The sequence below is a fragment of the Mercenaria mercenaria genome, chromosome 7, assembly GCF_021730395.1.
Source record: "Mercenaria mercenaria strain notata chromosome 7, MADL_Memer_1, whole genome shotgun sequence".
NCBI lineage: Eukaryota > Metazoa > Mollusca > Bivalvia > Venerida > Veneridae > Mercenaria > Mercenaria mercenaria.
Genome location: NC_069367.1, coordinates 77,563,127 through 77,590,812, shown reverse-complemented (window position 1 = coordinate 77,590,812; position 27,686 = coordinate 77,563,127). Strand labels below are relative to the sequence as shown.

General features: G+C 36.0%; 2 protein-coding genes across 3 annotated transcripts in view; one reads left to right on the top strand and one right to left on the bottom strand.

Moving 5' to 3' along the window:
- Positions 1–3,740: 3,740 nt before the first annotated feature.
- Positions 3,741–27,686, bottom strand: part of LOC123553875 (uncharacterized) — a 35,545-nt gene continuing 11,599 nt past the window's right edge. Inside the window, exons 1-12 of one of the 2 annotated variants that reach the window (XM_045343585.2) lie at positions 23,225–23,529; positions 22,764–22,953; positions 21,831–21,957; positions 20,802–20,944; positions 19,441–19,564; positions 18,601–18,686; positions 17,687–17,813; positions 15,602–15,724; positions 15,145–15,265; positions 7,747–7,835; positions 6,816–6,915; positions 3,741–6,450 (exon numbers count right to left, since the gene is read on the bottom strand). In XM_045343585.2, coding sequence (XP_045199520.2) covers positions 6,395–6,450; positions 6,816–6,915; positions 7,747–7,835; positions 15,145–15,265; positions 15,602–15,724; positions 17,687–17,813; positions 18,601–18,686; positions 19,441–19,564; positions 20,802–20,944; positions 21,831–21,957; positions 22,764–22,953; positions 23,225–23,321 — 1,383 coding nt within the window. In that variant the 5' untranslated portion in view covers positions 23,322–23,529 and the 3' untranslated portion in view covers positions 3,741–6,394. Of the gene's footprint in view, positions 6,451–6,815; positions 6,916–7,746; positions 7,836–15,144; positions 15,266–15,601; positions 15,725–17,686; positions 17,814–18,600; positions 18,687–19,440; positions 19,565–20,801; positions 20,945–21,830; positions 21,958–22,763; positions 22,954–23,224; positions 23,530–27,686 lie in introns of those variants that run through there. The other variant, XM_053548703.1, reaches the window with a different exon arrangement.
- On the top strand, positions 11,808–15,070 carry LOC123553876 (uncharacterized). The gene has a single exon (XM_045343586.2). It carries the CDS (start codon positions 11,923–11,925, stop codon positions 13,192–13,194), a length of 1,272 nt encoding a protein of 423 aa, XP_045199521.2. The 5' UTR covers positions 11,808–11,922; the 3' UTR covers positions 13,195–15,070.

Genomic DNA, 27,686 nt, shown 5'->3' with positions numbered 1-27,686 from the left:
TGCGCTTACTTGGATTATTGACACTTTACACTCCACTATTCGTTTGCTGGGATTACTAGCACTTACGATCCAATCTGCGTTTACTGTGATTACTAGCACTTATGTTCTATTATGCGTTTACTGGGATTACTAGCACATACGGTCAACTATACGCTTGCTGGAATTGCTAACACTTTATACTCCACTATGCATTTGCAGGGATTACTTAGCCTTTATGCGTTTGCTGGAATTACTAGCACTTTACACAAGACTGTGCGTTGCATGGGTAACTAACACTTACTAGAATTTCAAGCGCTTTATGCTCTCCTATGCGTTTACTGAGATCACTGACACTTTACACTCTAGTATGCGTTACTGGAATCACCAGCATTTTACGCTCCATTTTGTGCTTACTGGGATTACTAACACTTTACGCTCTACTATGCGTTTAATGACATCTCTAAATGCACAAAATGGAGTAAATACATAGTAGAGCGTATGTTCTATTTATTCCAATATAAGCATAGTTGAGCGTAAATGCTTGTAATCCCAGTAAACGCATAATAGGGCATTTATGTCCTGCTTTGCATTTATTGGAATTACTAGCACTTTACGCTCTACTATGCGGTAACTGGGATTTCATGCGCTTTATGCACCACTTTGGGTTTACTGGGATTACTTACACTTTACGCTTTACTATGCATTTACTGGGATCACTAGCACTTAACGCTCCACTGTGCATTTACTTGGATTGCTATCGCTTTATGCTCCATTATGCGTTTACTGGGATTACTAGCATTTACGCTCAACTATGCTTATACTGGAATAAATAGAACATACGCTCTACTATGAATTTACTGTGATCACTAGCATTTTACGTTCCATTATGCCTTTACTCGGAGTATTAACACTTTACGCTCTATTATGCGTTTACTGGGATTACTAGCACTTACTCTATACTATGCGTTTACTTGGATTACTAGCACTCACGCTCTACTATGCCTTTACTGTGATTACTAGCACTTACTCTCTATTATGCGTTTACCTGGATTATTAGCGCTTTACGCTCTGCTGTGCGTTTACTGGGATTACAAGCACTTACTCTCCATTATGCGTTTACTTGGAATACTAGAATTTTACGCTCAACTAAGTGTTTACTGGGATTACTAGCACAAACGCCCCACTATGCGTTCACTGGGATTACTAGTACATATGCTTCACTACCTGTATGCGTTTACAGGGATTACTAACACATACGCTCCACTATGCATTTACTGGGATTATCAGCACTTGTAATCTACTATGCTTTTACTGGGATTACTAGCACTTACGCTCTACTATTCGTTTACCTGGATTACTAGCGCATACTCTCCATTATGTGTTTACTGGGATTACTAAAACATACGCTCCACTATGCGTTCACTCGGATTACTAACACTTATGTTCTACTATTCGTTTACTGAGATTACTAGCACATATGCTCCATTATGCGTTTACTTGGATTACTAGCACTTATACCCTACTATGCGTTTACTGAGATTACTAGCACTTATACTCCACTATGCGTTTACTGGGATTACTAGCACTTATGTTCTACTATGCATTTACTGGGATTACTAGTACATACGCTCTAGTATACGTTTACTTAGATTACTGGCACATACGCCCCACTATGCGTTCACTGGGATTGCCAGCATTTATGCTCCACTATGCGTTTACTGGAATTACTAGCCCTTGTGCTCTACTATTTGTTTACTGTGATGACTAGCACATACCCTCCATTATGCGTTTACTGGTATTACTAGCACTTATGCTATACTATGCATTAACTGGGATTACTAGCACATACGCTTCACTATGTCTTTTCTGGGACTTCTAGCTCATGCTCTACTATGCGTTTACTGGGATTACTAGCACTTATGCTTTAGTATTCGTTTACTGGGATTACTAGCACTTATGCTCCACTATGCATTTACTGGGGTTACTAGCACGTCTGATCTATCATGCGTTTACTGAGATTACTCGCACATACGCTCCACTATGCAATTATTGAGATTACTTGCACATACGTTCCACTATGCGTTTACTGGGATTACTTGCACATACGCTCCACTATGCGTTTACTGGGATTACTTGTACATACGATCCACTATGCGTTTATTGAGATTACTTGCACATACGCTCCACTATGCGTTTATTGGGATTACCAGCACATACGCTATACTGTGCGTTTTACATACGCTCCACAATGCGTTTACTGTGATACTAGCACTTATGTTCTACAGGATTTGAAAGCATATACTAATTCATTTCCCCGATAATTAACATGTTATAAACCAAAGCATGATTTCTTTCAAGTTATTTCTAGTTTTAAATTCAAATTAAGATAGTGAAATTAAGGTGCGAAATGAGACTAAATATAAATAACGCGCTGCATGTTATCAGTTTGCGCCAACAGCCACCCTCAAGCGTCGCACGCACGATCACGTGGAAACCGCCCCGGGGCAACAATTTACTAAGGTGTCCATTACAAAATACAATATAAATTATTGTATAGTTTTATGCAACTAATTGTATATGGATGAGACTTGAATAAATAAATAATAGTAAGTTGTTAAGGGTGGACGACAGGGTTCTCCCCAGGATTTTGTTATAGCTGGGCTCTGTGGAATTATAGCCGGGTACACTTTTTAGCAATTTATCACGCTAAACATATCATTTATATAAGTAAACTGAGGTGATGAATTAAAAGAATAATATGGAACAGCTTCTGAAACTGTAGCATTTATTATATGTAGCATAAATAAAAAATAAATCAAGAGCTTGGGGAGGACCCTGGACGAGTAAAGTACGCCACTTACGAAAAATGTCATAATTAAAGCAAATGTATCCCGGACGAGAATGTACTAGTTGACCAATCCCATTTACAGTTAGGTAATGTGATGTTTGTTCACTTTATCAGTTTTTAAGCGACTATAAAGTATTATATAGGAAGGGTGTTCACAATTTCCAAATAGCGCTTTACGTGAGACGGGCAAAATAGAAGTTAACATAATTTATTTTAATGGTTGTTTCAAGTAAATAGTATACGTTATGTTCAAATTAATTAGAACTTCGTTGTAAACACGTGATTTGTCTCAGCATGTGTATGCTCAAGGTAACGTTCTAAGTGGTGGACACGGTTCGCGTCAGATCCAAATGTATCAACTGAGAAAATTAAAATGCCTGTGATTTTCAGCATACTGCAGTTAAAGTTAGATTTCCCGGAAGCACAGAGCACAGCAAACACTGCCAGGGCCATACAACGCAATACAGGCTCACCACAAATAGAAACTGTAGCCATGTAAAATCATAATCAGCTGATTTTGTTATTTGATAAACGTTTCATTTGTTGTATAACATGCATTGACGTGGTTACAGAACAACATAAATTGAAACTTGTTGTTGTTTTGTAGCAAATATTTAAGGTCAATGCACACATCGGGACGGGTCAGCACTAAGATGTAAATTTTAACCGCTAACCATTTTGTCAGGATACGAGTTATAAGACCCAGGTGTGTGCCAACACAAGTATCTCGAACAATGAAATTGGTTCAATCGCTAAGGTGACTATGTCTTAGACTAGCTGACATACGATGTAAAATGTCCTATGTTAAAACGTATAGCTGGTGAGACAAATATCTCGTATATATTTTATTTCCCTGGCTACCTTGCCTAAATAATTCGTGATTCGTAAATGATTTCAATAAGGAGCAAAATAATTGATTCCTTTGATTTTAATAGAAACCACATTATATCCAGGTGAGTCAAATATGTTCACCGAGTATAAAATGGTAGCACAACAATATATTCAAATGTAAGAGCGTATACAGCGGTCCAGTGGTAACAATATCTGACTACAAAACCAGGGATGATGAGTTCGATCCTAGATTTACTAATATTGTGATAAGAGTCTCGTGTATGAATGCATTTCACCTTACATACTAAAGAATCATGGAATGTTCTGCAACTGGAGGACCTGCTGTATCTGCCCACTAATATAATTGTGCATGGTTCCAGTAACGGCTATAAATACAAACAGACATATTCAAAATTTACATAATGTTTGACACCATTTTACTGGCTATTACGAAATTTTACCTATTGATATAACATTCAAGTGATATATACCTATTTAAAAATTATTTCTTCAATAAACAAGTTACTCTCTTTAGTGGCTTATATTGTTTTCTAGACGGGTCATAAGCTATATGATTAGTTCTACTTTCAAACCTTTCAACATTCAAAGACCTTTCCAAACATGTGTTAGTTGATATTTACTTTCTAAGATAATCTAAATGATATAAACAACTAGTGAATATAAGTTATTACAATAAGAATTTAGTTCTTCCTAAATGCGTAGCACTAATAGCAAATGAAAAATGATCGAATGCATTAGTTTTAAAATTCCTTAAAAATATCACAATGTATTTCAATGATACTAATAAAATTAAAAAGAAGGATGATAATAATAACATGATCTCGAATTATATAATCATGATAATGATACTTTTGTTAAAGAGAAAAAGAAACTGCTACGCTCTCCACATCCCAGAATGTCTACACGGAAATCACAAGACTCAGAAATTAAGATAACAATGACAACAGGACATAGGGGTAACATTATGAAGTATTGTGTTTTTGATGGATGGAATAATCTTGTTTTCGCAAGAAGCTTTTCTCTTCGGTGTAAAAAAAACATGTACATCTAAAGATTTCGTATTCTGCATCTTCCGTTTCGGATCCGCAATTTTATCCATTTGGATTACAAAAGGTTACTACATTTGTTTCATGTTCGGGCGTGTAGCGTCAGCGTTTGTCACCTAGGCCTAAAAAACAGGCTAGGTGGGTCGGATTTTTTTTTTTTTTTGTTTTGTTTTTTTTTGTTAAAAAGTTGAAAAAAATATTCTCCAAGGCCATAAAAACATTGAGGGTCGGGTCCAAAATTTAGGTTAGGTCGGGATACCGGAAACAAACTTTTTTACGCCCTATTAATTAAAAAGAAGGGAATTGTAAAGGCTTAAAATATCTTTAAGTTTATTTTTGAAAGCCGAAAGAATTGGCAGCTGGCGAGTTTCGATATTCAGCTCATTCCATAATTTTATTGCAGAGGAAATAGTGGACCGAGAACAAATTTCAATACACCTAGCTAAAATTTAAAAAATCGACATTGTTTCTTAAATTATATGGGTTCAAATCATTCCCTTCAATGGGAAGAAATCGAGTAAATCTGTTGGCTAGATATCACGTTTTTCCTTTGTAAACTAAAATCAATTTTTGTATTTTCTACGATCAGAAAGAGAAACCAGTTTCGTTTATAGCACATTTGAGACCAGTCCTAGAATATGCTTCTCTCATACTGTGCGAGTTATGAAAAAAAAGACGAAGTAGAAAACATCCACATCGAAGCAGCGGGTACTGTTATGGGTTAACTCGTGCAGTATCAACATAATTAAATGGTACGTGGGCCAAGCACGGGTGGTAAACGCACAATCCAATGCCCGCTGTGAATACGCTTAAAAAGGGTTGCGCGACGTCCGGTGCTGGTGTTGCGCGTCAATATATACAAAATCGAGGTAGGTGGGTTTTTGTCTTTGTTAATAATGACACATTTACGAGTGTTTCGAAAAAAAAAAGAAAATGCTATTCGACCCAAAAATGAATAAAGATCATTAGTGTGAAGTACCAGCATTAAGGCCATTTGTTTTGTAATTTCAAAGTAAATGTCAACGTTCTCATAGATACTAGTATTTTTTATGCCGAATTTACATTTTATTAGATATGTGTTCATGCCAAGTAGATATATCTTTGGACAGCCTTACGCCAAGATGTTTATGATGTTCGACAAATTCTGAGTATTTTCAAACAGAGGAATAGGACGTTTTCTTCCCGCAAGGGAAAAGAACATAGCATGACTTTACCTTTTTTCCAGTAATTTGGGTAAATACATTTTTGTAGACATGTTAAATAAGATATTGAAAGGTGTTTGAATTGTTTGATTTTTATGCTGTCTCTTTTAACATACAATGGTTTATTTCGTCATGTCCTGACGTTTTGTTCAATTGCAGGTTAGCCCTCTAAAACCGTACGAACGGAGTTTAAATATTTGGCTTGTAGCACTGTGTAGTTGTTCCGTATCAGTTTGCTCCATCCATGGGGTTCACTTCGTTTACACAAACGTATACAGGAAATACTAAAAGAAAATTGTTGTCTGAAACCTTTGCCTAGAGCTTAGATATTTGGCATCACTGGTTCAGAATTGAGATGCTTTTAAAAAATGTCCATGATATATTGTTTGATACTTGAATAGTTTGTGTTAGAACTATGTCTATCTTGAGCCGTTGAAACTCTTCCGCCACTTTGACCAATGAATTGTTCATATAAGGTTGCCTTCCGCATCTCGTCCATCAAAAAGGAAAGTGACGAAAAATGCTGAAATTTTAAATCAAGCTAGAAGTATCATCTTGAGATTATGAAAAAAGACGCGGACTCTATACTAGTATGTAAGTGACATTTACGAGAAGTAATTACTGTAAGTAAGTTTGGATTCTTGTTTCTTTTTTGTTTACGATTTGTTCTAATTGAACACTACAAATACACATAATGGGAAAGTGCAGTGGCAGACCATCTCACGCCATTTCCGGAGGTCACGGGGTGAGACGGCCGCGGGCTGGAATCCCGGTCAGACAGAACTCTTTAACTTTGTATCTGGTCAGAAATCTAGTGAACGTCTATCATATTTCGCAAAAGTAGAAATTTAGCATGACTGCTTCGTCGTACCAACATGCAATGTATACCTGTAGCACCCATGAAACCAGTCAGTAGAAATAGTCCGTGCCAGCCTAAAATATTCTGAAGATCGAGCCCAATAAAACCTACTGTCAGTGCAGCCGCTGTCTAAAATATACAGTACATTTTTAGGGAGTACAGTTATGAAATGATTTTTCAGGAGCTTCGACAAAAAATCAATTTACATTTTCAGGTTGTTAAACAAAGATGAGTGTGTTTTTCATTTCTTAGGGGTTTCAACACGGAATCCATGTGCTCAGCAAGCAAAATATTTTCCTAGGGTGTTCAACAAGAAATTCATGTTTTCTTTTTAAGGTATCATGTACTTTTTCATGGTGTTCAACAATGAATCTATAGTTTTAGTGTTCAAAAGGGAATCTATGTACTTCTGAGCGTTCGACAAAAGAAAAAACATGGATTCAAGGTATTCAACGATGAAAGTATGGCTTTTTTTTCAGGGCGTTCAATATGGAGACACGGGTCATGATTTCAGAAATTGCTTAAAAGTAATGAATTAATAATATTACCGTAGTTATGACACACTGTAAAACAAATTCTAAAATGATAGAATCTTGACACATTTCGTATTTTTTGTCGGAAATATTTCTGTAGTTCTCTTTCTGAACCGATGATAACGAAAGTGGATTGATTGAGGGTATAGATTGATAGATAGTTTATTCAAACAAAAGACAATATGCCTTTTTATACATATTCTATGTAGCAAACAGTTTGCTTCCATTTGTCTGTAGCATATATAGTTAGGACAGCTATTTAAAGTCGGTCATACCGAACAAAACATTAGTAAATTGGGCTTTTTATTTAGAACATTGAACAGCCTTTCTATTTGGATTTTTTATGTGTAAACCTCATATGCATAAGACAAATAAAAATCCTTTTCTGGTTTCTGTTATTTAATTATTGTAAATGTCAAACACTTACCACAGCGCTGAACGTGAATCCCATATTGATGGCCATATACTCCACACCAAATAACTCTGCTAGTGTTGCTGGGCCAATGGACATAACACCTAAATGGTAATAAAGATAGGATACAACTTTTACAATGGTTTATCTCATTTACAAGACGGAAAAGTGACAGAAACTCCTGAAAAACAATTGTCTACGAGGCGTAAAATTCTATAAAAAAAAATCACTTAACAAGGTACCGATACGAAATGCATGAACCGTAACTTGCATCTACATTGGCACGGAAAACGAAACACCTCTGCTGTGTGGAGACTCACTTGAGAGTGATCTCAAATGTCCTTTCTCCATGGAAAAACATACGTTTGTATGCTTGTAAATAAATAACATTATCATTAATAAGCTTAGTAACGAAGTTACCCTACAAAATTACCCACCATTCATTATTTTGACCAACTGTGTGATCTTGTTGATGAAATTGCATGCATTAATTGCTATGATTTGTAACAATGATAACTACAGATTGTTTTTCACGAGGAACGTATGTCTACCACAACTTACCCTGCGAAAATTGCAAAATGCCACAAAATGAAGACCATAACTCCTATGGAAATCACTGAACCATGACATTCTAATGAAGTACACAACTAGGCATTGCAGTGGTAACTCCTGTGAAGTTTGGTGGATTCGAACAAGTGGTATAGAAGTAGCACAGAGCAAAGAATTTTACAAATCAAGGGTCTGCACTGAAAATCATTTAATCAGAACATGACGATTATATCACACTTATCACTCGTGAGGTTTGGGGAAATTCAGTCTAATTGTATGCAGCAAGTAGTGTAAACACTGTAGATATGACAAATCAAGTGCCATAACTCTGCTGAAAATCACTGAACCAGAACATGCCAATGGTATGTATAACAAGGCTTGGCACTGATAACTTCTGTAAGGTTTTGTAGAAATCTGCCAAATGGCACATAAGAGAAGTTGCTCCCCTTATAGGGCTCCCCTTAAAATCATAGAAGCTGAACATGTCGATGACTTGGCACTGATCACTCCTGTAAGGCTTGTTGAAAATCCTTCTAATTATGTAAGAGAAGTGGCCATAACTCCGGTAAAACTAATCGAACCAAAAATATGTGAAAAGCACAACTAAGCTTGAAAATGATCACTCTTGTGAAGTTTGGTATAAATCCGTCAAGTGGTATCGGAGGAGTTGCGGGGACATACTTTATGACAGACGGACAGATGGACAGACGGACTGACAACTCTAAATCAATATGTCTCTCCCACTATATGTGCGAGATATGATTATAATAATTATCATCATCATAAATAATCATTATTATTTATTTAGAAAAACATCAAAGAATAAAACATATAACAGATAGGTGCGACTGTATCTTACGAAGTGTTTAAAACAAAAATTGCATTATATAATTTAGAAAAAAAGTAAAGGGTCATGCAAAACGACCGTACGATCCTACAACCATGTCATCCAAAAATTCCATTTATATATATTGTTGACGTTACGATCTGTTATCGTATACTAGTACATTGTATAATAACATTATTGCAACCATATATTCGTCTGTCTCAGCGTTCCAATTGGTTACGTTTGTCCCTTAGCAACAGCTAAAGGCATTCACAGAAATTTCGCAGAAATTTCAAACACTTTTTGACTGTGATGATCTGACATATACATTATGGGTTTAATCTTTTCACAAGGTTTAGCCCTGATTTCAACATGACAGTTTTTGGCTAAGTGCAAAGTTTGTATCTGACAGTAACCACAAGTGATTATGAATTGAGACTACAAACGCTTGCTCGTTGTGGTGATCAAACATGCATAGCTACGGGGTCCCGTTAGGGCCATCGTGCTATCGCTGATGGAGAGAAGGCACGATGATGAAGACGCAAAGGTACGATGACGACGACGCAATACTACGATGATCCGATGGTGACGGAGCGATGCTACGACAGCAAGATGACGAAGATGCGATATTACTTCGCGTTTTCGTCATCGTGCATTTACTCCATCATCGTCGTGTTATCGTATTGTCCTGACATCACCATCGTGTCATCGCTGTCGTGTTATCATCTTCGTGGCGAAGACGTGATACTACGATGACATCACGGTGATAGAGCAATGTCTCACTGGGGGAACAATTATGCACAAAAATTAAGATTGCTCAGTACTTGTCAAAGTTATGGCCGCAAAAACTCTACAATGACCGTTGACCCCTTTGACATGTCAGACAGGTGATAACACGACTGCGATAACACGATCGTACAATGGCACGATAATGATGGAGTGAACCGAAGGCTCAATGATGAAAATGCGAAGTAATATCGCGTCATCGTGCTGTCGTAACATTGCTTCATCACCATCGTGCCATCGTAGTATCGAGTCTCCGACATCGTGCCTTCACTTCATCATCATCGTGCTTTAGTACTGTCAGCAACATCGTGTGATGTATTGTCGTTGCATCGCGAATAAATGAGGTGCCAGCGATAGCAGGATGGTCCTAACGGGACACCGTATATTATTCTATTTTGACTTTTTACAAAGTTATGCCCTTTTTCGACTTTCGGCAACTTTTGACATCGTTTTGTATGTAAGTAGTAGTATCATAATTGGGGAAAGTTCTATGACTTACATTTCAGCAAAATTTATGTCCCTTTGCATTTGTTTATAAATATTATATTGTATTCATTCATTTAACATTTTACAAAAAAGTGGCAAGGCTTTAGAAAAATCAGCTTTGGTCTTGTTCTCCAGATAGTTCATGTTTCAAGTAGGAATATCAGCTGGGTTTATACAAATTACTCAAAATAAACCAACCAATTAAACAACGAGCATCTCGAGTGTTATTTGTAAACCGAAACTACACCAGTATAAGTATGAATGTATATAAAAATATTTTGCAACCAGATGACTGTTTAATAGTCATTGTAAAATGGGCATTTTCTTAATATTTAATATCAATAGAGTTATATGAAAAAAAAAGGTTTAGGTTTTAAAACATGATTCAGGCATACAACGTAATTTTCACGTATTTTTGTTTATCAATAATTTTGTTCATATACCAGATGACAACATTTGAATTGAAATTATTTGAGCAGAATAATAATATCATTTGCGCGCGATATTTCATGACATTGTTGTTATTTGCTTTTTCAGTTAGATTTTATTTGTAACGATGAAATCTTTCGAATATGCAGACGCGGATAGCTACGTCTAGCCACGGATAGAAACGTAGTAATCTGTATCGATCCGTACCTGAGCCGTACCTTTATGTAGTAGTCCGTATCAATCCGTACCAATCCGTACGGCTCCGGTACGGATCGATACGGATTACTACGTTTCTATCCGTGGCTAGACGTAGCTCTCCGCGCCGTATGTGTGACTGAGGTACAAACAACATTGTACAAGGTTAAAACACTTGAACAAAAACAAAGTCAGTGAATCGCGTGATGTTCTCGGAATACCGGATGTTTGTAATTAGGTTAGTTCACGGCTAAGGCCAGTTCTTATAATATATAGAGGATATAGGTTTCAGTGTAGGATCGAAAGACCTAGACATGAATGCGAATAATATGATAGGGATTGTAAGTGAAAGATATTTTGGTCTTAAAAGTAAAACAAACAGCTTTTCCTTTTATTTCGTGTTTTAAACGTTTCATAGTTTTCTTACAAGTGACATTTTCACCGTGAAAATACCAAATGCATTTTCACTCTAATTCTTTCTAATATTTCTATAATTTACTGAAAAGCCTGCAGTATACAAAAATGATAAAAAGTGATATTTGCAGTTGCGGTCATCTCTGATTCCTCTCCAGATATGAGAACATCGCAGCAACGTACCTAGGATATATGTCACGTGAAAATAAAAACCTATCTATAGAATTTGTTTATCCTTGCTTCGTATGTTTCTTTAGAAATATCCTACAGCGTAAAGCAGTACTTTTACTCTAAATGTATATATATAGGCAGTTGCATGATTTATTGAAAGACCGTCGTAGCACCGGAATACAAACCGAACGTTTATAAAACCTAGGCCTCGTACTATAAGTCTTCCTTAAATATTCTCACTGCGTGGTGATCATTCAGCAGTACGCTTGTAGTAGTAAAATAAGTTTGACTTCTGCTTGATTTAGCTTGTCTTTATATATAAATAAATCGGAAACATGTTTCTTTTACTTCATCTATCAATTCTAGCGATAAATATTTTTGTGATAAATTGTGATGAAATCTGTGACTGCCAAGAGATTGACGTCCTCAAGGGAATTGTCCAGCAAGTTCTGTTAGAACAAAAGCTGGAATCTGCAAAACTTCGTAAATTAGAAGCAAGACAGAGAACTTTATCTGCATCACCGGGAACAGCTAATACGCTTTTTGTGGACCGTCTTGCAAAAATTGAAACAAATATTGTAAATATAGACAAGAAACTTAATGCCTTAGTCAGAGAAACACAAGAAGACAAAGGAAAAAATATGGACATTATCTTGAAGAACACGATAGCGGCTGAAAAGCTAGAAAGAATGCAATTTATTTCAAGTATGGAAAGCCAAATGGATGATATGAAAGAGACATTCGAGAACTTCAAAGCTGAAACAACTATAAGAATTGGTAACAGCATTGAAAATATCAGTACAGCTGAAGAAATTTTCGAGCAGGGCATAAATAAAAAGTTAACGGAAATTAAAGGACAGACAGAGGACCTAGTCAGCAATGTGCATATAAATGTATCTACATTTCAAGATGACATTAAGCTAGAAATAAGTAAAAACATAAGAGACATAACAAATCACCTGAATCAGCGTTTAAGCAATACAGACAGGAAGATAACAACTCTTGATGACATCGTCGTGAAAGAGAGAATAAATGGTGGCTGGACACACTGGGGTGATTGGAGTACTTGCAGCGTTTCTTGTGGAAGTGGTATTACACAAAGATCAAGGACATGTTCTAGTCCCTCACCTTCCGTTCTTGGTAGACAATGTGAGGGTAACACTAGGCAGACTGGGAGTTGTGTTTTAAAGCGCTGTCCAGGTCACAGAGTAGCATTTATGGCATACGGAATTGCTGGGGAGGCCACTGGATTGGTTAGATTTCCTACCGTAATAGAAAACACTGGTAATGACTACAGCAGTACAACCGGGAAATTTACGTGCAGTATTCCCGGGATTTATCATTTTGTGGTCACGTTGTCTATTAGGAATGATCCACCTTACGACAATTTTAATTGCCAAATGTTTGAAAACTCGCAACAAGTAATGGAACTGTATGTGAGAAAACATGACCACGATTCAATTAATTCCTACCCAGCGACTGCAGCAGCAGTACTGCATCTTAGCAAAGGTGATACTGTATATGTTGACAACTGTGAGGAATATGACAGAATCTACAATGACCGTTCTACTATTTTCACGGGGTTCTTAGTTTCTGCAGATGATTAGAGCCAAGGAAACAAAGTGCATGCAATATGGCTACGACATAGCAAAACTTTGATATAATTCTGTAATAGCTAAACCTCAGACGCGAAATAATTGAAGTTTTCTTTTAACTAAAGTTTAAATACTTACAGTGTATTTACACAAACAAGAAAAACACATGTTTATATGTATGTGTCATCAAGTTCCATGAGATTTATTGTAGTCTGATTTTGTATTTTATCTAGTGTTATATATTACAACTTATAGTTTCAGTGTCTCAATTAGTTTAAATAAATTACTTCTAATACTATATTATGTAACGTTATTGCACTAACATGGTGATGGTACATATTCAAGCTATGGTTTTTACAGAATGTTGTTTACAAGACGATTAACACTTACAGGAATCATGTTCTTCAGTAACATTTGAATTTGTCAGCTTCGCATAGAATCTGTTATATTCTACATGCGGGTAGTTTATATGCGTCTGTTCAGTTCTGGTAAATTATACATAATATATGATATCTGATACTGATAACTATTTTCATCACGTTTCATGTAGTACACTGTGTTTGAAAACCTTACTATGGCTACCGGAGTGTTTATTTTTCCTAAATAGAAACTACCAAAATCAAATTCCAACCTTTTTGTATTATCGCACCTTTGCAAAGTTACCGAATATTTCTTAATGTATACAGTAGTAGCATTATATATATCTTGATGTAATGATAGTTTGCTGTTGTATATATATTTACATATGTATCTGTATATAATTGTCTTTATGTCATTGACCATAATGTTTTGTGTGATAATTACCATAAAATATGATTTAACTAAACTAAACCAAAATCAAAGGAAAACAATCCATCAAGAATGTTCAAAGAACACATCCCATTAAAACCAAAACTTGACAGCAATATGTGTGATGGATGTGTACGTTCCGAATACCTACAGTGAATAAATGCATAATAAACACAACTGGGTCTCCGCCGTGAAAAGGGGACTTTTTATTCATATTCCCAACAAAATGTCAGAGTTACAGGTTGGTATAAATGTCCTGTAACAGGTCTTGTGCGGATGTTACCAAATTTTCAATGCATTTCAGATATACACACACGAAATCTTAGATCACAAACAGAATTATTCTATATTCCTAATCTTGAAATGTACAGGAAATCTAAATCTGGAACTCCTTACCTGACACTGTTAAATATGCTCCTACCCTTAGCGAATTTAAAAAGATGTACAAAATGTATCTTAAAACAAGATATTATTCATCCTATTCTGTATTTATTCTGTAAATCATTTTATTCTTACTTGCGTTAAGTGTTATATTTTTTGTTTTACAGACAACATAGTTTTTGTACATTTTATTTTAGAATTACACTTAGTTTGTTAATCACTGCTTTCAATGTTTGATATCTGTGTCAATTTTTTCTTTTATTCATCAGTGAATAAACTTAAACTTCTATTAGCAAATCTGTGTCTGTACATAAATATTTAAAAGAAGTTAAAAATTTGAAAGCACAAGATGTACACATGATTATATATTTTGGACATTAATGCTTTTTTCACATGATGTTTTAATACAGATGGTTAACTTTTTTCATGTTTTGTAAATACTATCATGTAAATGTGTCTAGAATGGAGGTCCACATGGAAGACTGGTCCAAGACCAACTGTGCTTCCTCCTTAAATAAAGTCTTTAGTATTATTTTTTAAATTAATTTATTTGGTCAGTACAACACCATTTAAAGGGGTGTTCACTAAAAATTTACTGGCTGAATAGGGGACAGTGCAGACTATGATCAACCTGAATGGACGTGTACGCTGATCTTGGTCTGCACTGGGCGCTAAGGCAAAATCACTCACTTGCTGTCAGCAAGCTAAAGGTCAAACACTATTTAATAACACTGACGCAAACTGACTTGATGCTTTTAATCGGAAACGAATAAAGCGCATTAATGTACTTACAACAGGAACTACCGTACATCCCACAAATCCAAAGAAGAAAAGCCACCTTGCCTAGTGTTTCTGTGTGCATAATGGTACAACTAAGACATACGAAGCATGCGGACGCAAGCTTTACCGCTACCTTTGAATGGAAAAAAAACATGAAACCCATACTCTCTTACAAGAAATCGTAACAAACGATATTTTCAAGGAGTTTCTAATCATCTATTGAATACAATATCTATTGTAAGTTATTTTAGATTAAGTTATTTTATTCCTGTGTCCTATGAATTATGTTTTAAATCAATTGTGATAAACTGAACCTTCAAATTCATAAAGAAAAAAACATCGAGTGCTCTTTTCAATTCTATTCGTACCGTGATATCTCTTCGCAAATTACTTCTGTTACACTTTAAAAACACCCTTAATAAATGAAAACGACGTGCACACAGAAAACGGTACACCGATTATCTCTTACCTGGAAGCCATATTTGTCCATCATCATTCCCCAGACTGGTCGGAATACACAGTTGAATACAGCAGAAAGTGAACCAATCAGTGCAATAAAATGATCGTCAGCGATGAAAGTTTGACCGTAAACCTAAAAGACATTTATTTCAGTTATTGTTTAAAACAAATTACATTGTAAATATTAAAATTTAGTATAGGTCTTCCTTGCATTAATGTACTGTTTAGATTCGGAATCCAAAACAACTTGGTCCGGGTCTTCCTAACAATTGGTCCGAGTTGTCGGCTAATACTTTGGCTAATTTCAAAGGTACCATTTATTGTATGAATAGATGTTATATTTTAACTCAACAAAATACATTACTTTCATATTGTGCATGGGTAGCTAAATGGAATATCATACATAATAGATGTATTCATATGGAGTCCAGGGGAGGGCCCACGATAGTGTTGTGATAAATTCTGGTCAAACCCTTCTGTATATTTACATTGATGTATTTATGTATGCCTGTTGTATATGTGTGAATAGAGTATGTATATATACAATAAAATATGATTAAACTATATCATATGGGGTTTACTTCACATGATTCCAACAATGTTAATTCTATGTTTTCTGCAAAAAATGACCTTTCGTATAAACTTACTGACATGAGCCAAGGGCCAGTGTAAAACCAAAATCAACGTTACGGAAATAGTAAAACGTCTACGATAAAACAGAAATGGCACACGGATTTAGAAATATTTGATATGGTTTTTACTCTTTTTCAATGTAAGACATGAATTATATCGAATTCTATGCAACTGAAGAATTTCGATTTATTCACTCCATGTATGAACGAGTAGTTTTAAATGATTAAAATATAAATAAAACGGCTTGTAGTTTGTACCAATAGTTGAATGTTTCCATGATAAGACTCCGCTGGAAAAGAAACCCACACAAAACAGGCAAATATTTTGTAGATGCCGTCAAGGATGTACATAGCAATCTTTGATATCGTGTTATAATCGAAATAATATATCCCAGTGATTTGCTTTCGACTAAAATCATTGTTTCTCGTTTATATGCGTATAGATACTAGTATATCACTCGGGCTGCGCGCTCGTGATATAATTCCTTCCATCTGAACTCAAAACAATAATTTTCTTCAACGACATATCACTGATTGGGACATATCATTTCTTATGTTTAGAAACCTAGACCACTGCAAGTATATTTATTAATGTAGACCTATGATGCAGAAAATACCAAACGATTCGTGTTTTACATACGAATACGAAATAATAACCAACACTGGCTTGTTAACTTTAGCATATAGGTAACTTACCAATTCAAAAGCACATGCCGAACTGAGAGGTTAGTTCAACAGATACTTTAAAATCAGGCCGATATGTATAAATTACAGAGATTATTGAGTAACGACAATATCATAGGCGAATGGTCAGCGGTAATAAGATTATAGGATACAATTTGTAAAGGGGTTTTGTATGTTTGATACGTCCTCCCCGTGTGTCCCAACTTTAAAAATGGTCAGATGCCAATAAATAGATATAATATTTTCTTGTTCGTCCTCCATTGTTTGCATGTTAAACTAATCGCCGCTTAGGTAAATAGTGAATATTTGCTACTTTAACTAATAATCGACATTGGCTAGTTTAACTAACCGCCGCTTGCAGTTCCAGGGTAATAGTGGGCATTGGTTAGTTTAACTAACCGCCGCTTGCAGTTCCAGGGTAATAGTGGGCATTGGCTAGTTTAACTAACCGCCGCTTGCAGTTCCAGGGTAATAGTGGGCATTGGCTAGTTTAACTAACCGCCGCTTGCAGTTCCAGGGTAATAGTGGGCATTGGTTAATTTAACTAACCGCCGCTTGCAGTTCCAGGGTGAAAGTGGGCATTGGTTAGTTTAACTAAGCTTGCAGTTCCAGGGTAATAGTGGGCATTGGTTAGTTTAACTAATCGAGGCTTACCACCACTTGCCAGAACATTAGCTAGTCATTAATTGGCTAGTTAAACTAACCTTAGGTTGATTGTGAGAATTAGGCCCCGTATCGCGCTGTATCAAGTGGTTTATAGAAAGTAATGGTGTCTCTACCTTGTACAAGCCATTTGCTATAGTCATTCCTCCATACAAATTAAACAAAATTATCCACCAGATGTAGGCATTTTTATCAGTTAGCATCTTATACAAAACCGTCTTCATCTGCACTTTCTCTATAGCTCTGGAAAAAGATAAAATATTTCCAATTTTCTGGTCTGTCCTTACCACTTAAAAAAATACGCGTAGTTACAGAAGTTAAGGATTGAAATTCATTTCAAGCCAAAGCGTGAACTGCTCAGAATGATCTGATAAAAATATGTCTTTATTGTACATCTGAAACTTGGCACAATCATAGAACGAGCTTAACTGAGACATCCGTCATCGCAAAAAAATTAAACACTGGAAAAAAGTTGCAGTAGGTTTTTTTCTATTTTTATTTCACATCTGGAGAAGTAGTCAAAATGATAGTCTTACGTGCATTAAACGTCTCTGCACAACAGTGCAGTGCATGCAAATATAAAACTCTAATGAATCAATTATCGGGACGTTTGGTGTACTAAATGTATAATGGATAGACTCCACCTTATATTATTTAATGACTCCTCCAGAGCTACAAAGGAAGATCAAAACCTACTACAACTTTCCTTTCTTCCCCAGTGTTTTGTCAGTTTTATGCCTTACCGGAAGGCAATCCGTCAGTACGGAAGTACTACCGGCGATAGATCGTGCAGGCGTGTGGATAGGCCAACATATTAAACAGATTCACTATTTTTATCAAATTTTATTAAAAGGTCCTCTGTGGTGATCTTACCCCTTCTGACCCCAAATCCTAGATCGCCCTTGACAATACATGCAGATGAATTTATTCAACATATACATATAGGATGTTAGTTATAAGTTTTCCAAAACACCGTTAAGTGTATCACTATAGTTTGTGTCGGTAATTGTTGGTAGAATATCATTCTTACTTGTGTGTGACATCGACCAGCGGTGAATCTTCCTCATTTCCGTCGTGCTCATTCTTCTCTCTGTTATACTGGCACCTCCGGGCCAACTGAAAAAATGTTTACACTGAAACTTACACATAGGTAAGCGCTCATGTAGTAGACTGGTTAACTGTCTGTAGCAAACTAAATATCCATATAAAAATTCATATTTCAAAGGGCGAAAAAAACACATTCACACATATTATGACAGTGTGCATTTGTAATGATATTTCAGGTTTCCATCTGCCATTGCAGCATATGACTTCATTGTATTAAACCGAACAAATGGAAGTTGCTATGTTGCATGTGCCACGTGTATCAATTTACAGAATGTTTGTTGGCGTCACAGTTACCAAGCAATTACGGTCATGCGTTAATCCGTACTGTACTGAAAAACTCGTCCAGCGGGCTTATGGAAAATTGCCTGTTTATACCTATAGAAAAAGCGCGGATATATAGTTCATGTCGTTGTGAGCTCGATCTTAGGGCGATATGCATGACAGAAGACATTATGTCTCAAAGCATTCGTCCCTATAGCTCCATGTGGAAAAGTTGGCAATTACTTGCAGAGAGCAAGTTTGTACTGGTACAAACTCTATAAGAACTGTGATAAGATTAAGTGGCCGCTGTTACATAAAGACGATACTAAACCGAAAACAAACAAAACTAAAAACTGGCAGGATATGGAACCATACAGGATATGGAATCATACAGAAAAAAATATGAACGACATTGGTTCATTTTATAAACTTTGCTATCTGGAAATAGACATTAGCGATAATGTACACTGAAAGCATGAAGTAAATATTCAAAGTTGCATACTTCCGTGTCTGTAGGTCTTGTTGTTAAAAGAAGAATTCCAATACATTGTAGACAAACATAGATCCCTGCCAGCAATAGAAACACTTTTGGTATTCTGTCTAATACATCCTTGTCTGTGAAATATCTGTAAAGATGTATTGTGCATGAATATATTTATTCTAAACTGAGCCGCACCATGAGAAAACCAACGTAGTCCATTTGCGACCAGCATGAATCCAGACCCAGCTGCTGTTCGCTGACGGTTTCTCTAATTGCAATAGGCTTTGAAAGCGAACAGCATGGATCCTGACCAGAATGCGTGGATGCGCAGGCTGGTCTGGATCCATGCTGGTCGCAAACGCGCTGTGTTGGTTTTCTCATGGCGCGGCTCAATTATATTGCAAGCTTTTCCAAGGATTAAACATGTACTACTGTCACGTCATAAGTTGTTTTCAATACTGGACACCTCTTTAATTTTTTATTTTTTATTCTACAAAATCAGTAAAAAGTCAACTCCTTGATATAAATTATTAAGGAACAATGTCCTCCAATCGCCACTAATACGACAACACTCTTGGATACCTGTTACACTTTGTTCAAATATGAATCAGGGTAGGTCTAAGTTCGCAAATGTTTTGTATGCAAGTTTAGTTATATGTGTTACACTTCTTTAATTGGTCTAAAAATGCGATCACTTGTGATAATATCATGAATGTCACCACATTTACCCTTCGCGGAAAAGGGATACAGTTGTGACTTTGTTATTGTGTTCTACCGTCCGCCTGTCTGTCTGTCCGTCCTTCCTCCAGCGGCCATATCAAAGCCACGTTGAGTTGATATTGATATTTGGTTTGAGTATTTATAGGCCTAATGGCCTGCTACCATTTTCAGTCGACTATTCGAAGAATAATTAGGGTAATTATATTAGTCCTGGCGTCTCCGCTCCCATCGTTGTTGCTTTCAGGTTAAAGAATTATGGTAGAGCTTTCGATGTTGGTTTCATTACACCCATTAAACTCCTTCTAATCATTCGCTTATTATTGAACGCCTGTCCCTGGCATTCCGACAGCTCTTGCTTGAAACAACTAAGCATGACAAAGGTTAATATATGATTACGTGGAAAATAAACTTTTTTGCTGATATCAATATGACTTTTCAACTGTTTGTTTTATTGGGGGAAGAGGAGAGGCTTAAAATACCGACAAACTTTTCAAAATATTGAATTGCTGCTTTAAATGTTATCAATCCGGTGCCATTTTTTTCGATTTCGAATCTAATACGACAAGAGTTATTGTCCCTGATTTGTTTTAAAACAAGTCGGTCGTTGCTTGAAGCCAAGACCTAGAATATACTTTCTATTTATATAAATGTTATCCACTTACTTTTCCCCATCTGCTGTTTCAAGATCTGGAGATAGGTTACCTGGATTTATATACATTGTAACGACCTGGTTGAAAATCAGAGCCCCGCCTCCAGAACCGCACACTATCAGCCCGGCAGCAAAACCAGGTCTTTTAGGAAACCACTAAGTATAAAAGATTTAAACTATAAAATGACATACCCGTTTCGAATGGTGGTCTTCTTACAAGTGTGGAGGCAAAAGTCATTACAATATCAAAGGAAGAGTAATTTAAGACAATATTTATACTGCAAAAGAAATTTCATGGTTTTGAGCATTAAGAAAATTGTCTAAAGGTACACGTACTGAGCAGGTGCTCTCATATCGTATCTGATATCAACAGAATATGTAACTGGCAAGCAAAAGAATAATGATAAATATGTTTATAAATGCTAACATTGAAAACCTATATGAAACTGTTGAAAGAATATTCAGTCAATAAAGTTTTGTGAGTTATAATGGGGCATTACTAGTATGCATTGTACATTCATACAAGAGGCAAACTGGATATGCGTCAGTAATATGATTCCAACTCCTTTAAAACCACTTTACTGTCGTTAAAACTGGAAAGCAGCCTTGGAGAAAGCCTTAATATCACCAACATCTTTTTCATAAATTAAGTACAACAATTATATAGTTCTAAAACTGTTCAAAGTTTTATGCACTGCTCTTTACCTAATTGTCACTTACCATTACGCCAAGCTTATTGACATTTGTAAGGTCATTGCTTTAAAAACATAAACTATTATAGGAGGTTGATTGTAATGTATTCACGATTGTGTAACGGGTCTAATGCACTGTTCATTCTTCAAATGTCATCTATCAAAATGTTATCGTCCGGAAAAATGGCGGGGATGGGGGTTGTGAGTGGACGGACGAACAGTATTTATATATGCGTAACAGCTAAAACAACTTTCATTTTGAAAATGCTGCTTCATAAGCTTTAGACATATTTTATCAGGCTATGTTATGGAAAATGCTATGACACGTAAGCGAAGTGTACTGATACTACCTTTACAGCACACTGTGCTGGTGGTCCATATGCAATAAAAGACCCGAAGTTTGCTAGAGCTCCGTAGGACAAAGCTACCATTACAAGAGATTTCTTGATAGTAAAATATGTGAGTGCAACTCCGGAACTGAAATAATTAATAAAACCAAGACTTTCGTATGACAGTCTGTAATACAATTTCTGAAATATGACTTTATTTGAATGTTAGTAATAAACGATTGCCTGACCTATGTTAGTATGTATTACATGGTTAGTGGACTTAGGACAGTCAAAGTTCAATACGACTGTTCAGTGTAAAGTTATGAAAGCAATTAAGATTATGTTAATCAATTACACGGTAATATTGAGTTTATAACATTTATTACTTAATATAAATCACAAAAAAAACACGGATCCTGTTTAGTAAATTCAAGTGTTAATTCCAGTTGTAATAACTGCAAAGGTTACGAGCTGATAAAAGTCGTCACTGAAGCGAAAGTGGGGATAAGAGCACAATAGTTTTCAATATGCCGTCTAAAAATTAAAAAACATTTATGGGTTCTATAGTGGGCGAGTTTTTCAGTTAATCACGACTCAAAGCTCGTAACGTCGAAATTTTCATAATGCTGGGTTTTTTATACTGGCCGAGCTCGCCCTCGTATTCATATTAGATCTAACGTTATATAGTTAATGAATACTTTTCTGTATAATAAAAGCCATGCTTCCTAATGTTAAAATGTATATGTTATGGAATATATATATATACAGTCTTTCATCGACACTAATGCTCAGAGTGTTAGCATTTGCACGAGCAATGTTTGCACTTTTACCAACTTGACTGGCATGTACTTGTATAGTGATACCAAGGTTTGCTTTTATGTATCTCGGAGTTTGTCACGTTTTACTTTAAGAGACCCTAAATGAAGAAGTAGTTTAACCTTCGGTCTACGTTACCAGAAAATGATACAACCGGTTGCCGTAGCGATTCTAACTCCCAGACGTCTGTCAATCAATCCACCAATAGTTACTGCGAATGGCGTAACGACCTGTGCGGCGTTGTTAATCCACAAACTGTCCACATTGCTCAACGTATGCTCACTGGTTCTGTTACGCAGGTACGAGATCATATATGGACTTATATTACCTAAATATAAAGAGAACAAAATGTAGTCTAAATGCAAACGGCATAGTATGAATAAACATGTAGTTAAAATTCGTCAGTATACATCAGTCACTTCTAGTATAGGGACACATAGATCAGTAACACGCGGTTTGAGTGTAGGCAAAAGCCATACTAGTCAAACTGTACAGTCGTTAGTGAATGTTTTGACGAACGTATTTCAGAGACAGTCGTATATTTATACACGTTAAGTGTTTAAGAAAACAAGTGAATTGAAAAAACCAAACGTTTTTACCAAATATATAGAAAATCCCTAGACACAAATGAACCAATATTCCTCCAAAGATGGTTCGACAGGCTCTTGCTGAACATGTACCCTCAAACATTTCCATGTGATTTCAAATATTCACATGTATACAAAGGGAGATGAACTGCTTGTTTTTTTGCCTTTTGTATTTCCAATCCTCTCCGCGCACCGATATACATTTGTGAACTGTAGTTAATTTAAACAAAACGTTATTTCAAAATTGAATCCATTATAATCTGAACTGTATGAATTTATTATTATTTACTTTCACATATTGTGAACACATTAATATGTGCTGGTTATCATTAATACATGTACAACATTGTATACATTCGCCTTAGATAACAATTTAGAAAATACTGATAATGATATATTTACCGCAAAACAGGACAGAAATTCATTTGTAAGTGTCGCAAATGTCAAATGAAAATACATGGATTATCTTGTTTAGCATTTTAACCATTTCTTTCAATTATACTTGATTTGAAAATTGCTTAAAATGTGAAAGTTATTGATATTCATCAGCATGTTTTGTTCATCCTCAATACTAAACTCCTTCAGATATAATAGCAGATAAACATGCATCATTGACTAGTTCATTTTAATCTCTGGTGAAATAGGAACTGTAGTGTCCATAAATACAGTGTATAATAGTAGTATCTACATGTCATCAGTTACAATTATTAGATTTTTTCTCAGAAGGTCCAAGATGCTGTTATTGAAAAAAATATTTTGATAGTGCATCGTAATATGTATTCTATGTAGGAAATGATCCTTAAATATAGAGCTCAATTTGTGGCCTACGAAACAATGAATAAAGATGATAAACATTCAAGTAGTTTTTCTTTGAAAATGTACTTGAATGTTTACAGTTCTAAATGATATTATCACAGGGGTAATGATGATTTCAATTAAGGCTTTATTAAAAGGATATTTCTGTTGTTCGATGACAGATGATAGAATTAGTTTATGACATTTTAGATTTTACTAAACATTTTGATCCTCGCCATGAGAAAACCAACATAGTGCGTTTGCGACCACCATGGATCCAGACCAGACTGCGCATCCGCGCAGTCTGGTCAGGATCGACTGCGCAGGATCCATGCTGTTCGCTAACAGTTTCTCTAATTCCAATAGGCTTTGAGAGCGAACAGCATGGATCCTAACCAGACTGCGCGGTCGCACAGGCTCGTCTGGCTCCATGCTGGTCGCAAACGCACTATCACTATGTTGGTTTTCTCATGGCTATGTTCAATCAGTTCTCTAAGAAAAATATCTTGAAAATAGACTGGCATTTGTCACTCTTACATGAAATAAAAGAAAAATCACAAAAGTCGGACATTTTGTTACAAATTCCTTATTATCAGTCTAGTGGCTAGTCTAACGTTTGGGTAGAAGGTATTGTAATATTTACTGGTTCTGTTACAAATACACGAAAAAATAAAAGGTAAGAGTAGATTTCCCTGTAGCGCATAACACCCAAACACAGTCATAGAGATATGTATCGCAAAGTAGGCCCGCAACAAACAGAAACCGTAATGGAAAAATATAGCAGAAGGATAGCTTCACTCTTCACTACTTATATGCAGTGCTATCTTCGGAAGGTGTACCTGTACAGCATGACAGACAACGCTGCTCTAGAGACTTAACTGCGTAAACTACATTCGGAACTAGTCTCCATTACAACACCAAGCGGTACTTGGTCCTCCTGCTGAGGAATGAATATATCCGTTGATGTGTACGTGTTTTCCCAGATGCCATAGTGGTCGACTTTTTCATCAAATGGCCGTACCAAGAAGCCCAGTTTGCAGTTATCAAGGACTTGGTGGATCATCTGGCTAATTAATGATGCTGCATTATATTACATGCCCCAGCAGCTTGCAGCAGATTCTGGTTACGTGTGACTGGTCCATAAATTGTGCGCAGCATCTTGGCGAGCACCTGTCTTGAAAATTGCGGTAACCTTGGAATAGCACCAACAGGAACGGTCCATACAAGTGACATGCCGTAGATCATCGTCAGTGTTTGTACAGCTAACTTGCACAATCTGACAGGATACGCTCAATTTCAGGGTCTGGACCAGAGTTGCTTAGGTTGGTGTTACACAGTACCTAGGTTAGTTTCACACAGAACCTAGGTTGGTTTCGCACAGTACTTAGGATGGTGTCGCACAGTACTTAGGTTGGTATCGCACAGTACTTAGGTTGGTGTCGCACAGTACGTTCTCGGTTCTTTCTGGAGTGACTGAGCTCCCTTCCAGAGGATTGAACAGTGTACAAATGGGATCGGATGTGTCGTCTTTGCAGGCATGTATTGCACGTTAAGGATGTCAGGTTTTTCATGTGCATGTAATTGGTGTTTATAGATCAATTTTTGCAGACTTCTCAGACTTTCTCGAAGAAGTATTTTAGTAATATTAAAAATTTTTGTAGATAAGATAACGGTGCACGAAAAGCGTGAAATGCAAAGACTTGCTGGATTTTAAAATTATTTTGGTAGTTCTGTTAAGGTACCTGCTAATTCACACATCCAAAAGTAGGCCTTATCATCATTTCATTGCATTTTTTCACAAAAGATTGAGTAACTTGCATTAGTTTATGTTTGAACGCAGAAATGTGATTAATTCCATAAGAAATAAAAGCTAAGTCGATTGATTTTGAATATTTTTGGGCATTACATGATAATGAGCCTTTTTGGTCCGAAAAAAGTTCAGTCAAAAAAGCATGGGTTTCCAATATTAGACTAAAATTTAAAACAAAATATTCAAATCTTTTAGCGCGTATTTTTGCACGAAACGTTTTTTATTAACATAATTTCCGACAGATCTGTGACCGTAAGCTTTAGCTGTATTGAACTTGGACATAACATGTTCCAGCTTTTTTACAGGTTACAGGCCACCAGCTATTTTCCCTTACTCGTCTGTTATAACACGTCGTTACGGCCTTCCCCAAATGCAAGCAATTCATTTCTGATCACATAGATTGTGGGTCAGTGGCCACTTCATCAAATAAACATTTGTCATTGTGATTTTCATAGAAACTTAGATCATACACCATCACTACATTTTGGGGTATCATTTTTAGCTGATTTTGCAGTTTGTGTATTTGACTAAAAATAATTTTCTTGCATCAAACATGACCCCCACTTTTCTTTTGATTTTTTTTTTATTTTTATGCAGCATTGACACAATATTCTTCAAGAAAATGTACGTTACAGATATTTAGAACGTGTCCTGATGTGTGCTAGACACAGTCAAATGGAAAATCTATGCTTGATTGTAGGTAGCATTATTATAATGAAATAACAGTATGACAGATTTTTTCATGGAAACTCAGATCATACACCACCACTACAATTTGTGGTCTCATTCATTTTTAGCTTATTTGCAGATTGTGTGTTTGACTAAAAATGTTTTCTGGCATCAAACATGAACCCCACTTTTCTTTTGATTTTTATTCTGCACTGACAATATTCTTCAAGACAATATCAGCTACAGTCATTTAAAATGGGCCCTGGTGTGTGCTGCGGTCATTTGGAAATATGTCAATTTATATAGATAAAGAAGAACAGCTATTGCATTGTAACCTTTAATGTTACAGTCTACTAATTCAATTCCTTCTTTATTTCATGTTAACAATCAAATATTCAGAACTCATTTTCAGCACTTTACAGCATTTCAACGATATGAAAACCATGGTACATGGTCATTTAGTATGACATGTCTTCTTATCAAAGATAGAAAAATATGGACATGTTATGTTGAATATAAGAGAAATAATCTGTCCTGAGAAACATCACCCTCTAAAAATGCCCCCAATGAAAACAGCCGTTTAGCAATTAAGCGTATGTAGACATTTTTCGCAAAGAAAAAGAATCTTATTTCAGGAAATTCACAATGAAAATGGTCTAGATCTTTCCTCATTACAAAAAGCAATAAAACTAAGCCAAAAATATAACTGTCACCTCCTTCCAGATTTCATCCATAGCATGAAATTACATTTTGGACTACTTCACAAGTAACACTGAGTAGTCACTTCCGGTTTGGTGTAATCCGTCCTTAAACTGTGGTAGTAGGGTATACTTAGATTAAAAAATTTTGGGCACGGCCTCAATATTGCACTTCCCTAATGAGCAGAATCAGGGTGGCCATTTTATAAATTGCGTGCATGTTTTGTGCTTTTAATTAATGGCAAAATCAAGACTCTCATACAAGAAAACGAAACGAAAGTTTTACACCATCCATTAAAAATAGCATGCCAAAATCATTATTTTTGCACTTTTTGAACAGCCTGCAATGATCCCGCTGCAGGAACAATGCCTAATTTTATTGCATTTCTCAATTTAATAGTCCCTACTGAACTACAGGATGTAAACGGAATGTGGACCCATCCACATCGGTTTTTTTCCCACAAAATAGTAAAATTATTCCTGGGTATCAATCAACAAGCAC

Bases quoted from the DNA above. Each gene is read 5' to 3' on its own strand.
- LOC123553876 (XM_045343586.2), top strand. From the start codon at position 11,923: ATGTTTCTTTTACTTCATCTATCAATTCTAGCGATAAATATTTTTGTG.